We start from the raw sequence: 15,353 nt of genomic DNA on the forward strand, positions 1-15,353 counted from the left end.
CCTCCCACTAGAACTAGACAACACCAGTTATTTCATCACAGTGCGTTCTTGCCATCCACAACTAAAACCTCATGCTACATCTTAACATAGTTTAGTGGTAGAGGGTTCCGTAGTCCCTAGGAAAGCATGTTGAGTGTAATTTTACAATAAAAGCTGACTGACATTCTGTGGTAAAATAAATTATTTCATAAACAATTTCAAAAAAGCCAAACATACTGTAGGCACTTGTTGGACATATGCCTGTATGATTTCATCCCATGACTTCAGACTATCAGCATAAAGGCTCATTTTAAAGTATAAAGAATACAAAGACTCTGAGTAGGAGAATTCTCTCACTACCAAATTATCTGAATGTCAAGTAATATGACTGGCACGTTAGTTTATGATGTCCACTAGGGGGCAGACTCTCACCTCTTAATGATGTTTAATGATCTTCTAGGTCCCTAACTATTTTGTCACCTGACGCGCCATACTTCTGAAAAAGACTGCATATATGTTAATTACATAGTAATCACACGGTGTTTATTTCTCTACTCTACTTCCCTACTTGACATTAACTTAAAATAAACAGACATCCTCATAGAGTGTGAAATGTGCTCCAAGACAGTTGACTGTGTGGTCAAAATCTGCAGTCCCTCCTTCTCAAACGTCACAGCTAGCGCTTACTATAAAACATTCGGGAAAGCACAGCGCGCCCATTGAGTACAAGACTCTAGTCGCGTATATGCGAGAGGAGCGTAACTGACGCACTGACTTTAAACCAGCAACAGTTGATGGGGTGAAATGCATTTTGTCATGATGAAATAGAGTAATAAATAGGGAAAACGGAAGATGTCGAAAGTGTGACAGAACATTTGAAGAAAGGGAATAGCTAGGTTGAATAAGGGGTCTCAGATAAGATTATTTTCAAGAATGAACGGGAATATTCTTGGAATGCACACCCGGATAGCACCCAGATGACAGTAGCCCTATATTGACAAGATGGGATTCCTCGGGAAAAAGAACTCAATGACCACCTAAATGCTAAAAAATAGAGGATAACGTTTCAGCTGGAATTTCGTCCACATTATTAAGGTGCTTTTTCTTTTGCCTCTTTACTATACTTAAATTTTATCAGTTTATTAGCAAAGCAAGGGCAGATAGAAATATGCATTTGGGAAAAGCACTTCTGTTTTTCCTCCTGTTGAACTGTGTGACCATGACTTTGTCACTATCCACTTGCACCACTGTGGACATAGACCACATAAAGAAAAAGAGAGTAGAGGCAATCCGAGGACAGATTCTCAGTAAACTTCGACTGACCAGCCCGCCACAAACAGCAGGTCCGAATCAGGTACCGTTTCAGGTGCTGGCGCTCTATAACAGTACGAAGGAGCTGATCGAGGAGTTGGGGAGAGACAGGCAGCAAAGTTGTGGACAGGATAACACGGAGACTGAATACTACGCAAAAGAGATTTACAAGTTCAATATGATAAATGGACCACCAGAAAACAGTAAGTGCTGTTAATTAATCTATTTTACGCGTTTTACGCATGACGGCCACTTTTTTATCCATGCGCTTTGTTCGTTTTGTCAGTACCTTGTGATCTACAAAACAGCTGATCGTGTTGCCACCGTGGCGTTTATTATCTAACTTTGCTACTGATCGAAAGCCTGCTTATTAACATGTACATAGACCATCTTCTCCATGGAATGAATCTGTGCAGTCCATGTCTGATGATGCGTAATTCCTTAATGTGAATGCCAGAGCTGGTGACCAGCACATGCAGATGTGATGTAAATCTCTGGTGGTTTCCCATTACAATATCATGACAGGTTATGAAAAGTATTGTCAGCATTTATAACATGGTTATGACTGTGTTATAACATGGTATGAGGCTGTGCCCAAAGCTGAGTTTTACCAAGCTAATTGAACAGCATACCTTTCCAACCTCTCCAGGCACGTGTAGTGTTAAAGAAAAACAAAAAAAAATGTACTCCCCGTCTGAGAATGTCATTTTTTTTACTCCTCTGCAAAGTTTAGCCTCTTATACCGTTTATTTCCATTCAGATATGTGGCTGTTTGCAATGCAACCTGTCTTTGACTCGTTATATGGAATTTGTTTTGACTCCAGTTTGCGCAATTTAACCGGCTATATATTCCAATTCCAACTGAATTGACCTGAAAGGGAACCGTTATCTGACGGGAGCATAGACTTAAACCTACAGTATGAACATGGAATAGGTATTAATTAATTAAAGGAATTATCAACGCAAGAACACAGTCGCTTCCCATGCGTTCCATCCGCAGAATTGTCCAAAACAACGTTAATGCACCGTGGCGTCTCTGAGCAGTGGAAAAATCGTGCGCTATAGAAAGGGTAGAGCAAACAGTTTGGCGTAAGCACTCTCACCGTCATACCGCACACAAAAACCACAGGGGAACTCTTAGTTGCCGACCCAGCACACGACCGACGATCTGACATTCCACTGGTAGAAAAAAAAACGATACTTCAGCATTCCTCCAAATACTACTCAAATTAGCCATTTATTCCAAAAATAATTTCATCCAAAACCTTCTTTTCAACTTTTAAAACGAATCTATGATAATGTATTGTGTTTACCTCATCACTGCTTTCCTTAATAGCACCATTTAAAAGTTCAAACAACTAATTTAGCAGCAAATTGGCTTGTGCAATGGAGTAAAATGGCCTTGCTCATATATATGGCATTTCCTGTTTAAACCGCCCACAATTGATTGTTCCAGTCTAATCAGTGAGACGTTCATTGGAGCCGGTTGCTATATTACAGTGAATTCTCTAAGAAGGGAATTGTTTTCTAAGTGGAAGCAGTACTGAAGTGTGTTTGTGTGTGTGTGTGTGCACACTGGGATAAATGAAATTTATAAGGAAATAGGAACTTTACTTTTCTCCATTAATGGCAACCACCTATCATATATCTATTTAATGTTTAAAGGCTATTGATAGCACTGCTATCAGGCATTATGTGGATGTTTCAAATCAACAGGTGTTTCATGCTATTCAATTACATGGAACAGCACAAGCCCCTGTGTCAAATCTGTTTCCTTGGTCCCCCAGAGTGCTTCTTAAAATAGTCTTTACTACAACCACTTGGGTCAGAGGTAGCCAGAGGCTGCCAAACAAATGTTTTGTTGCACTGTGGCTGCATCTGTCATGGCCAGGAGCTGAAGCCATGGCATCTTGTCATGGCACTGTTGTCACGATCAAGCATTGTAATGATTGTCAGTTGTCTCTTATTGGCCAAATAACAACATTTATTCAGTCAGTCTCCTAAATAAAAAAAAAGTGTAGACTATGACTATAAGGGTGTTTCATCTCTTTAACAAGCCTGATCAGTTTGGATGTTCAATCACCTTTCACATTTTTTTATGTAAGCTTTTTAAGTAGGGCCTGTTTTAGTATCAGAAATTAATGTCTATCACCATGGCAATACAGTAAGACACATTTTCATTCCATTTTCATAAAATGTAAAACCCAAAATGGGTTTTACATACACTCTCTTTGGAAGGTGGGAATGTATTGGATTATTGTCAAATTTGTGCTTTTTCACTTTTTATTACTTAGTTTCCGGGGTGAGTGTACAACGAAGCATATACATTTCTTGCCAGACTCATAAGCTTTCATAGCTATAGTAATTTGCCAAAATATTCATGGTAGCACTAGTTAGGTGTCTCAATATAAACAGTGTTTTCCAGTAAAGCTGTGGATATGACAAGTGCAGATGGAAGCCATTTGCAGAATTCTGGAAGAGTCAAACTAATACCACAAGGGCCAATCACCTCCACAATCCATAACACCTAGTCCTACGGGTTGGTTTGGGTTGTGAATCCAATTGAACTCACTCCTTAGCATACTCTATATTTCCACTCATTCACTTTCTATTTGCTGACCTTTGGCATGGTACAGTAAGTCTGCTTTAATACAACTATGAAACCCACCTATTAGCCCTGATAGAAACAAATGAGGAAGAGAAGCTTGCAGCGAGTGATCCGGCCTATGGCAATCATGTATTCAGCTTGGTGAGAGAAGGAGAAAAGTCTGAACTACAGCTGAGGACAACAGTGTTTTTGATATATGGAATAGTAGAAAGGTGATGTAATCCCAGGCAAACAGAGACAGAGTTCTCTGGTCCATTCCGAAAGACAGACCCCTCCCCCAGTAATTTTTCCTTCTTCATCCTTGATCAAGTGGAAAAAAGCTGTCTTCAGCAGAGAACTCCATCACATTATCTCATCTATAGCAGTCTGCCACAGGGCTCCGTGTGTAGAGACCCAGGGATGGATGGCTGGAAATGTCTTGGTCGGCGCACTGGCTTAGTCCATACTAGAGAATTTAAATGACACTACAATGCACAGAACACACACTTCTTCATATTTTATTTAACTAACAGATTATTAGGCATGATCTGTCACTTATTCTTTCAAGTATGTTAGTTTTTTTAAAAAAGCTTAAGAATATTTAGGACCTTCTGGATTATCCAGATAAGTCTAATAAGATTAGTTTGAAAGGTTATTTAAATAAAAGTAAATACCCGCTTTTGCAGTGCAGTAGCCATTTCTCTCTGGTAAACGAGGTCCAGACTGTTCAGCAGCTGGCCAGCACCTGCTTTCTATGCTTCCCATTTCCTTTGTTTACCTCCACATAACTTTGGAGAGACTGACATCACGGCCTGCCCTCTGGGCACTGGGAAGCGTCTGATTGGTGGGAGTGTTTGGTGGGAGCTTCTGTGTGATGTCACTTGCCTGGGAGAGGAGCTAGTGTGTTGGGGCATCCCAGACACAGGAAGGAGAGGGGTGAGCGTGACTGTGGAGGGGAGCACAGTCGGAAGAGTATCTATCTAGACTGGAAGCTCTATGAGTAGATTTAAAGAAGAGCTATTGAAAGGTTGTCCCTAGGCTGTCCACTGTCACCTACCACTCTCACCTATTCCTTTGATACTGACCAGACAAGTTACTGACCAGAAACTTGAGCAGTTGACCAAAATCTAGGCAACTGCTCAAACATTACAAATACACTGCTGTCAAGGTGTTAGTGGAGGGTTTACTAGTCAGCCTTCTCATTTCCTCCACCCTGAGTCCATGTAAGTCATTGCTGATACACTGCCACAGAAAATGGAAAGGTTACAAAAAGCAGGATCTCATTGTCAGTCCTAGGAGAAGGGGGGGGGGGGGTATTTGTACACGTGTCATTAAAACAACGTTTTAAATAGTAGTTATATAGAAGGATAATTACAATACAAATATAACATTTTACATATTGCACAGTTTTTAGTATGTGAACTAAATTCCTGTTTGTGTTTTATGTCATACTACTCATACAAATTATATGTATTACTTCAAAACATAGCCAAATGTGGAAAGCTTTTATTTCACCACAAAAAAAAACACTATTTTCACAAAGAATCTCGAAAGAAACAATCAAGACAAATGGCAAAAGCCATAATACAATAATAATATGTCACAATGACGGATCAACTATTTTGAGGAGCAATAGAAGATTCTAGAGAGTTTTCGGTTGCTTCATATGTTTCAGGTCCAAATCTTGCAGATGTCAGCATCCCAACGTCGCTGCTGGCCTTAGAACTAGATCTGATAATGGAGAGGATAAAAACTGTAAATTAGCCTGCTGTGTATTTCACTCTAATTACACTAGAAATCCCCTGCACTCTCAGCCATGGAAGAAATTACCTTCAGACCCTTGGAAAAATAAGCCATAATGCGAAATCCACCGAAAACCATTGCAATGGGGAAAAATGAGGTCATCCAAAAGGAAACCAAAGACTTGATTAGAAATTCAAATCTCCTCTTGTAGTGGGGCTTTCCACCTTCTGCGGGGGAGGAAGAGGGACACAGTAGAGAAATGGGGTTGTGGGAGGGCTACTGAGCCCTTAGATTGTGAGGAAGCACAGGACAGATATTTGGCTACCGGAGAAGAGTCTGAAGACTGAAAAGGTCACCTATAAATAGGGGGACTTAAAAAAGTCCATGGAGCTAACAGATAGTGTTTAAGCTGCGGTGAAATAGGATCATGGGTCAAAGGAAGTTTTGGTAGACACATGAGCTCATACTCATTATATGCAAACATATCCTTCTCCATTGTCATAAAAAGATCTACCAAAGTCAACCAAAGGTTCAGTGTCATTGTTAACCACCACCAGCAAATTACGGGGTCGCTGATGAAGCTCAGACTTTGTTGTAAATTAGAGTTTCCACTTGGATTATAAAACATTTGCCATGTACTTGTTTTGTTCAATACTGCATGTGCTCAGCCTGTTAAAATGATACATTTTTAAATGGTATTAGAGTTAGGGGGAAAAAACTCTTTGGGCAGTGAAACAGGAGGTATTTCATAAGGGGTGCATTGAGAAGTGTTCAGTAGCTGTACTCTACTGTTCTGTACTTCTGGGTTCGGTGTCTTCCTTACACAACCACATTACAAAGGTTGACAGGACTTTAAAACTCAATCGATGGCTAAATTGTAAATCTTCGTATAAATAAAGGTAAAAACATTTCTTACAAAAATACAAAATAAAAGAACATTTAATAAATAAAATATTTTTCTGGTCTGTCATTTGTATGATCTGCCGCCCTGACCACCAGTCACTGAACTTTCTCCTTACAAAAAAACATATTGATTGAGTTAGTGTTTTGTGGCTATGTGCATGTGACTCCACATGTTCTGAGCAGAACTGAGCTAGTTAGTTGGTCCAGGGAATGCTTGTCTTGCTGTCCTGGCTTTTTGAGCACCTGTTGAGCTTTGGACCAGAAAGGAGTAGCACCCTGCCATCTCAGCCCAGCCTGTTCAGTTCCACCAACACATGGGACATTTGGTTTTCATTTTATGACTTCAACTTGTTGCTAACTCGTACTGCACAAAGCATAACCAGATGGCTTCTATTCTTCTATTCACTGGAAATGGTTGGAGAATGGTTAACTGTATTTTCACTGTTGTTAAATAGGTTTGTTTGTAGTGTCAGACACTAATGGAATGCAGAAGACAAATAAAAGATTGACAAAAAATTTCATTTTAAAACAAAGCCCAGGCTTTGCACCAACTGTGAACTCTTCGGCTTTATGGAAGCAGTTAGGATTGCATCATCAGTTGTGTTTTAAGTCGAGTGAAGTTCTCTGTGTGTCCAACCCTGCAGATGACCTTCCCTACTGCCCCAAAGGAATCACCTCCAAGGTATTCCGCTTCAACGTGTCAGTCATGGAGAAAAACTCCACCAACCTCTTCAGAGCTGAGTTCCGAGCTCTTCGTGTTCCTAACTCCAGCGCCAAAAGGAACGAGCAGAGGATTGAGCTCTACCAGGTGTGTAGATTACATTCCCATTGCACTGACGCATGTGGGGGAGTAGTGATTCAGTTCCCATATAGTTAAAAACACACAGAACAATGTAGGTCTACATGGAAGAAGAAAACATACCAGGGCCCCTAACTCTTCTCTGTATGGAATGATCATTATTCCATGTGCCTCGCGAGAAATGGTTTCTACATGGTTTCTACATAAGTACATTTAAGAGTGTGCTTACAACAGACTATGAGAAACTCTAGGTTATCGTTTCGCAATCATTCTTCACAGTGGTCAATCTCTGATATTTTGTCAAACTATCCTTTTTCAAGTTTAGTTATTTCTGTGTTAAAAAGTCTGTATGTGTTTGTGAATGTTTGTCTTGTCTGGATGATAGGGTGGATGTAGAGTGGCAGGGGTGAATGTCTCCTCATTAACCTCCCGTGAGAGACTGGGAGCCATGATCAGGTTCCAACATTTCCTGCCCGGGAGACAAGCATCTCTGCCCGGCCTCTAAGGTGGGCTCTGAGACTGACAGTCAGTCAGGCCCCAGATTGATTCCAGGACCCAGAGAAGACAGAGGCAGTGTCAGCCAATTGCACTGGAGGAGTAAGAAGAGCTGCTGCACCCACACATTATTTGGGAGCTGATTGGCAGCGCTGGCATTGGCCATGCTCTGTGGCTGGGTCCCTAGTTCCCTCAGGAAGCCAGATTAGAGACTGACAACATTCAGAAATCTGGTTATCCAAGCTGGTGTGGGATGAGGCTTGTTCTGGTTCTGAACCTCCCACTTCACCAGGCTTTCTCGGGAGATAACGCTTATTGTTCACAGAATCCGTAGGTGTTTAAAGCCTGGATCCCTTAATCCTGGGCCTCAGTCCAGCAATTTGATATGTAAACTTTAATTACAGGCTGGTGTACAGCACATACTCAGAGATGCTCAGAGATCTGAATCAATGGCGGCTATAGCAACAGTTGAAGAGCATCATCCTGACTAGACCGGTGTTTAAAAATTCAATATGTTGAAAGCCCATAGGAAGTATGAAGTGCAGATGGGAGTGACAGCCAGGTTCTCATTGGCAGCAGGGCTACACACAGGCATTAACTTGCAAAATGGGGCTATCAACACAGGGAGTCACTTTTTCCATGAGGAGAAGACATTTGGCCCAGGGCGTCTGGCTCAGACATCGCTGGCTGGGTTGCTGTCTGGTGTGTGTGTATGTACAGTATGTGTGAGAGAGAGACAGAGTGAGTATATGCAGTTGGGTCACTCTCTTACCTCTGGTTGGCAGATTCTACGGCCAGACGACCACATAGCCAAGCAGCGCTACATCGGAGGTAAGAACGTCCTGACCAAAGGAACGCCAGAGTGGGTCTCCTTTGATGTGACAGACACCGTCAGGGAGTGGCTCATGTACCGAGGTGAGTGGACCAAAGCTCCAATGTTATCTGTCTCATACCATATGTTGCACATCAAAAGCATGAGCCAAGGGATATTTGGAAACTCAAGTTGATTTGGACAAATCAAAATGGCCTGAAGGAAAACTTCCTCATAATCCTGTGCTCTCTTTTCCCTCAGAAACCAACCTCGGCCTGGAGGTCAGCGTTCACTGCCCATGCCACACCTTCAACCCTAACGGTGACATCATTGAAAATGTCAACGAGGTGCTAGAGGTCAAATTCAAAGGTAGCGAGACATGGCTGCCTCAGTCTTTTTTTTTGTAATTGAAAGAAAAAAAACATGTCGGATTCCCCTGTTTTTTTCACATTTCTTTCTGTATGAGCTCGAAAATAGAAAAAGGCCCTCTAAAGTCTTATCCAGAGAACATGGGCCTCAATGGTCGATATTAATTTTTATGAGGATAATGTTTTTTTCACTAAGGAAGAGACAAAGGAAAAGAGAAAGTGGGAGAGGAAGGGAAAGAGAACAGCAGAGGAAAAGGGAAATGATGAATAGAGAAAAGAGGGACAGAGAGACAAATCATGGGAATACGGTTGGTCTGGTATCTCACTTAACATACGGGCCCGCGGGTCCCCAGTCCTGGGAAAGCTCCCCCGACTGGCCTGGCCACAAGGAATGTGCTGCCACGGCGCTCAGACGCTTGGCCTCCAATTAAAGAGAGGCGTCTGTATCCACCGGTGCTGTCTCTCCTGAGATCGCTACTGCTTTTGCTATCAGGGGCAGATTACTTGACGGGCAGACGTTAACCCATAGGACGGACAGAGGGACCAGGTCTGACTGGTGGTGGAGGAGGAGCGGGTGTTGCCTGAAGTCCAGCCTCTTCCCAGTGAAGAAAATGATGTTGACTTTGCAGGAGTGCTATGAGTAAAACAGCAGTGAAGTTGGACTCAAAACACCATGACAGCGAGATAGTCTATTCCTGACCTTAATGTCCATTGCTCGCAGTTTTTTTTAATAAATACTTTAGTTTCATTAACTATGTTGTTCATTTTGACATGGAACATTGAAATAGAAGGGGCAGTGTAGTTTCCTTCACTAATAACTCTTGAGCGGATTGTGTGTAAACTGACATCCCTGTCTTGCTTCTGCAGGTGTGGAGGTTGACCTGGAAGACCACAGCCGCTGGGACACGAGCAGACAGGCCAAACAGAAGGAGCAGCTCTTCCCTCACCTCATCCTCATGATGCTGCCTCCTCACAGGCTGGAGGCCCAGTCCACATCGCGCAGACGCAAGAGAGCCCTGGACACCAACTACTGCTTCTCGTACGTAACCACATCGAATTCATTCACGTTAAGAACTCGCTCTGTGAAAATGAACCTCTGAATTCGTAGCTGATGGGTAGGGAGCGGTGGTGGGGGGTGTTCTTTGGTTCCATTTTGGGTTGCTTTTCTTTTGCATTGGAATACACAGAATTAAGAGACCACTGCACCTTTTTCTTTCCTTTCCAAAAAAGTTGAAAAGGAAGGTTCTGAGTGAGGAACAGAAGGGTTTAAATTAAGAGACCACTGCAAATTGAACGCTTCTGTTCCTCACTCAACATTTGTCTTATCAACTTTTTTGGAAAGGAAAGAAAAAGGTGCAGTGGTCTCTTAATTATTTCCGGAGCTGTATAGTATTTTTCTTTTGTCAGTTTTCTTGTCTCTGGGAAGAAAAAAATATTACACATTCATGTTCTTTTGTGCACGCGTATGTTGTTTTTCCCTCTTGATCTGCACGATAACAATCATTTGAAATAGAAAAACACATTTTTATGTGCAAAAACTGAACTGCCGCTGGCAAACAGCTTCTGTAGACTTGACAAAGGAGCACTGAGCATAGTGAAACATTGAATGAATGCAAATTTGTTATCAGTCTGTGGCATGGCAGAGGCGCTAAGATACAAGTCGAGATCTGTCCCAGTATTAAAGAGTAGGACAACTACCTCCCTCTCTGTCTGCCTCCTCCACTCCGGAATCCCTCTGTCAGTCTGATGGACGGTAGCATGACACCCGAGTTGCCTCCAAGAATGAAATGAGGACACACCTTCCAGTGGAATTTTCGACCTTTTTAGGATTCAGTCAGACTGCACGCACGTAGCGAAATGTACACAACCTGGAAATAGAGTGTTTCCCCTTCAGGTGAAGTAGGTAATTGCTCCATAAATCTCTCTCTCTCCTGCCTGCTGCAGTAACTACGAGGAGAACTGCTGTGTGCGACCCCTCTACATTGACTTCCGCCAGCACCTGGGCTGGAGGTGGATTCACGAGCCTAAGGGATACTACGCTAACTTCTGCTCTGGACCCTGCCCATACCTACGGAGTGCAGACACCACACACAGCTCAGTGAGACATGGCTCCGACACGTCTTAAGCATTCAATACACTTTTTCAAAGCACTGTTACCACACAAACGCTAAATAACACAACAGAATGCAGGCACTTACAAGCACGTTGGCACAGCGCACACTCTGCGGTAACCTGACACCAAGGTTTCCAAACTCCGACCCATCGCTCAGAATCACACTGTCTAGTCTCGATGCCCCCCCCCCCCCCTACATGAAATGTGACACGTTGATCCTCGGAGTGGTTTTCTCCGATTTGACCACGCCCCCTTCCTCTGCTCCCTCTGCAGATGCTGAGCCTGTACAACACCCTGAACCCCGAGGCGTCCGCCTCTCCCTGCTGTGTGCCTCAGGACCTGGAGCCCCTCACCATCCTCTACTATGTGGGCCGCACCCCCAAGGTGGAGCAGCTGTCCAATATGATCGTCAAGTCGTGCAAGTGCAGCTAAGGGCCCCGCGGCCCAGCACGACGGGACCTGACGAGGCCCGAACGGCCCCGCGCTGAGGGAGCGGAGGTAGAGGGTGGCGTGCTGTCCCTAACAACAACCCCCCACCCCCCCCCCACCCACCCACCCACCCCTCCTCAGTCATCAGCCGAGCCCTGGCAGAGGCCCTGCAGAGTGACCCACCGCTCTACCCACAATCCCCCAGACTGTGTGGACTTTTCATCACCAGACCAAGGCTGTTCACCTCCGGTCCCAGGGGGCCAAAAAACGCCTCAGATTTCTGTTTTTACCTGGCAGGTAATTGCACTCAGCCGGTGTCCCAGGTCTGATTCAGCCACTAATTAAGAGAGGACGAAAACCAGACGTTTTTTGGCCCTGCCAGGACCGGAGATGAATAGCCCCGCTCAGGACCCAGCAATCTCAACATCAACATAACCTTTTATTGGCCTTTTACAATGGCTTTTTTTCTTCTAAACGTCAAGTGTTTTTCCTCCTTTTTTTTGTCAATATTACAGCATTCTGAAGTGCTTTTACCTTTGTGCCACATGACCACGGGCATTCATAAAACCGACGTGTCTGCTCAGAGGAAAACAGACATCAGCAGCTGTTCAAGCCATGACCACAGCCTACTGAAGGACTTAACAGTAGTTGCAGGCTAAAGAGGCCAACTGAGAACCCGGATTTTCAATGCAAATTACTAAATCAAAGGGGCTAAAGCAAAAACTCTGTCAGGCTTTGTTTCCTTAAAGAACCATCCTTTTTAATGGAGGGCATACGACGCCTTGTCACACAGGACAGAATGTCCATGCTGGAAACTAGCGCAGTGCGCAACACAGCTCCCTACACTGTTCATCTAGAACAGACACTGATGGACTCAAGTAATATTATAAAAAATACAACATGCTGGAAAACAACTTTTATTCAACTTATGTTTATGGTTATGTTTACTTCTGTTATGCGACAGAATCATGTTTTAGGGATATTTTCTTAAATGAGGCAGACCTTCCTGTTGTATTAGACGATGTAGGCTACAAGCACTTCACTAGATCACAACTGTAAATGTTTTAATTGCTATTACTCTTTAAAAAAAACACTTTTTTGTAATTAAAAATGGTCTTGGAAGAATAGATTTGTTTTGTTTTTTCATCTGAACTGTGGGAATCCCCGTGAATTCAGCATTTAGGCCAAGTTCATCAGTGGTCATTGTTGGTCAACATACTGTTTGGTCCTTACTAGGATTCCAACATCAGTATCTTATCCAAAATACCAAGGTTTTCTGAGATTTCTGGAAAACTGGAATTTTGGAAAGGTCCCAGAAATCTACAACCTCAAAATCATCAATCCTTATAGTACAGCAGCTGGATGGACACATTGAAATGGCTATTAATAATGTTACACATGAATCAAATCAAGGAACACGCATCACCATAAATAATCTTGTTCAAATTAAATAATAAAATATTTCAATTCAAGTATTTTTTTTACCAAAGTAAAACAATCAAAAACAGTCAACATTGTTCAGGAAATTCAATACCAAACCCTGAGAACACTGACAACACCAAAAATGACATTGCATAGACAAGGCCCTTTCATTCTAATGCTCTGAACACAGAGGCCAGGAGACAGACTTTCAATAGTTTTCACCTCACCTCAGTTTTACAGGAGCAAACGCACGTCAAACGGTCAACGTTATGGGAGCATTACGGCCAGGAACAGATGACCGCTGGGACCTGTAGAAGTCACAGCAACATGCAAAGTAACCTACTATAGAGTTCAAGCCAGATAACCAGATCACTGCTCAGATCTCTAAAATACATGGCTCTGTGAGGCAGAACAGTTTAATAGATGCACAACTTCTTTACAGTTCATACTGGCTTCACACTGTAGCCTGTGGTGCACTGAGGACACCAGTGGAGACAACAGTGCAATACGAACTGTGAAGCAAGGAGTGAGTTTCATATCGGGGGGCATGTTTGCAAAGTATTCCTATTATTGGGGGGGGGGGGGGGGGCAACAATAACATTCACTTCAACAATCAAGCCAATGTAAGATGTCTTCATAATAACATTCAGTTTATCTGACCAATGGGCACAAAAAACAGGATTGGTGGAGCACATCTCCCTGGCAGTGGAGGAACTTTTGTAATGTTTGAATCCTCTGAGCTCCAGTGATCTTGCCCTTTGGGGCTCTGGTGGGCACCAGCTGTTGATGGGTGTCTGTCATTAAAGTCTTTCTATGGCACAGACAGACACACAGACAGACAGCAAGAGGAGAAGAAGCGAGGACAACTGCTGTGGTAGGAGCTAGGCTGCAGGAAAGAGTTCCCAACCCATGTCAGGCCAAGGGATTCCAAAGAGGACAGGACGTCCTCTTCCATCAAATAACAATTGCCTGGTGTGATGTCAGACATACAGTCACAGATACGGGACACTTTGGTAGCTCTGTCTTCCCAGCAGACACCTGTGGTCACATGCAGAGACACCTCTGTCGGCAAGATGGCATGGTGTTGCCCCCGTCCTCTCCCATGTCCTCTAGCCGTCATCTGAGTTTGGATCCCTGGCCCTGAATTAGTTTGCTGTACACAGAAAGACCTGCAGAGGAAAGACGAAATGGAGATTAATAAAATAACTACATTGGAGTCTAAATCAATGGTAACATTTCAGGGACCAATCTTTAGTGTGTGGGTTTTTCGAGTACTACTGTGGCAGAGACGCAAAGGAAGAACGTCCTTCACATTGTGCCGACGGATTTGTCTAGCTGTTCAAAAAGGAGCATCTGGAGCCGACGCCAAAGACACCCTGAGGAGTTTGGCCAAACATTAAAGGTTCTATAGTGAACTTTGTTATCATAATGGTTACAAGAGAATGCTTAATGTTTGAATTGTTCTACTATTAGGACTATTACTGTCTGAGGTATTGGATGTAGAAATATTTCCTTAAGTTTCAAACGTTTCTGGGGGAATTTGCAAAACCAATGGAGGGAAAGCAAGGAATCCGCTGGCACAGTGTCGTGGTAGGGCTTCTCTTCATGGCCACGGCAGGTATCAGTGTTGGCACAAAGGCAGCAGCCTCCATCCTGCTATCCCTCCCACACCTCACCTTCTTGCGTAGCGCCAGGCATCTAGCAGAAAAGGAATTCCAAGTACAGTGGAAGCTGCCGTGTTTGTGCTCCCAAACAGTATTCCCTTTCATTCCCCCTCGGCAGACTGTTTATTTTGGTGCTCTTTTACACCGTGGGGCCTGACGGAGCTGGAAAACCAAAACATCTCCCGGACTTCCAATCCCATGACATGACCGCTGGAAGTCGCATTTTCTAACTCAGCAAAAGAAAGAAAAAAGGGCAATATTCTCCTTCCATTTTCCCCTGACAGCAAAGCAGAAACCAAAATCATGAACAAACATTAATGAAATAAACAGCCAGTAAACCAAAACTTGACTAATAAAAAACACTATATTACTGAGAGAAACCAGCAGCTCTTTGTAATTGGACACACGGAGGGTGATGCATTTCTATTGAATTCACTTTGCCTTGAAGTGCAAAGTGCCAGCACAGAAAAACTTGCTAGCTAAGCAAAAAAAAGAAAGCGGGGGGAGACGGCAGTACAGCATTTATTTCCTTCTCAAACAGAATGCAATAAATCTCCCCTTAGATGCCTTTTGTGGAGCTCCATCCAATTCAAGACAGAAGGATTTGTACACATTTGGGGCCAATACTGTATGTACACACATTGTATAAGCTTTGATATGTCTTCATTTGGGAAGAAAGCACAATAGGGAGTCGGGGTTTAGAGAAAGACGGAGAGACTGACAGAAAGA

The 15,353-nt window shown here is 43.2% G+C and overlaps 2 protein-coding genes across 7 annotated transcripts in view; one reads left to right on the plus strand and one right to left on the minus strand.

Annotated features, from left to right (window-relative positions):
* Positions 1-1,147: 1,147 nt before the first annotated feature.
* On the plus strand, positions 1,148-11,660 carry tgfb3 (transforming growth factor, beta 3). Its single transcript, XM_010879055.5, has 7 exons — positions 1,148-1,493; positions 7,168-7,331; positions 8,603-8,732; positions 8,890-8,997; positions 9,864-10,035; positions 10,941-11,094; positions 11,383-11,660. Exons 1-7 carry the CDS (start codon positions 1,148-1,150, stop codon positions 11,539-11,541), a joined length of 1,233 nt encoding a protein of 410 aa, XP_010877357.1. The 3' UTR covers positions 11,542-11,660.
* A 782-nt stretch (positions 11,661-12,442) lies between these two features.
* Positions 12,443-15,353, minus strand: part of ttll5 (tubulin tyrosine ligase-like family, member 5) — a 62,057-nt gene continuing 59,146 nt past the window's right edge. For all 6 annotated transcript variants that reach the window (XM_029125701.2, XM_034297550.1, XM_029125704.2 and 3 more), the window contains one exon: positions 12,443-14,129. In XM_029125701.2, the coding sequence (XP_028981534.2) occupies positions 14,077-14,129 (53 nt within the window). In that variant the 3' untranslated portion in view covers positions 12,443-14,076. The remainder of the gene's footprint in view (positions 14,130-15,353) is intronic.

The sequence above is a fragment of the Esox lucius genome, chromosome 15 (genome assembly GCF_011004845.1).
Source record: "Esox lucius isolate fEsoLuc1 chromosome 15, fEsoLuc1.pri, whole genome shotgun sequence".
Classification (NCBI taxonomy): domain Eukaryota; kingdom Metazoa; phylum Chordata; class Actinopteri; order Esociformes; family Esocidae; genus Esox; species Esox lucius.

What these genes read in the sequence shown, in the direction of transcription:
- tgfb3 (XM_010879055.5), top strand. Translation starts at nt 1,148, where the DNA reads ATGCATTTGGGAAAAGCACTTCTGTTTTTCCTCCTGTTGAACTGTGTG. An exon ending in GGAGTGGCTCATGTACCGAG is followed by an intron (nt 8,733 to 8,889) that starts GTGAGTGGACCA and finishes CTTTTCCCTCAG; the next exon opens with AAACCAACCTCGGCCTGGAG. An exon ending in GACACCAACTACTGCTTCTC is followed by an intron (nt 10,036 to 10,940) that starts GTACGTAACCAC and finishes TGCCTGCTGCAG; the next exon opens with TAACTACGAGGAGAACTGCT.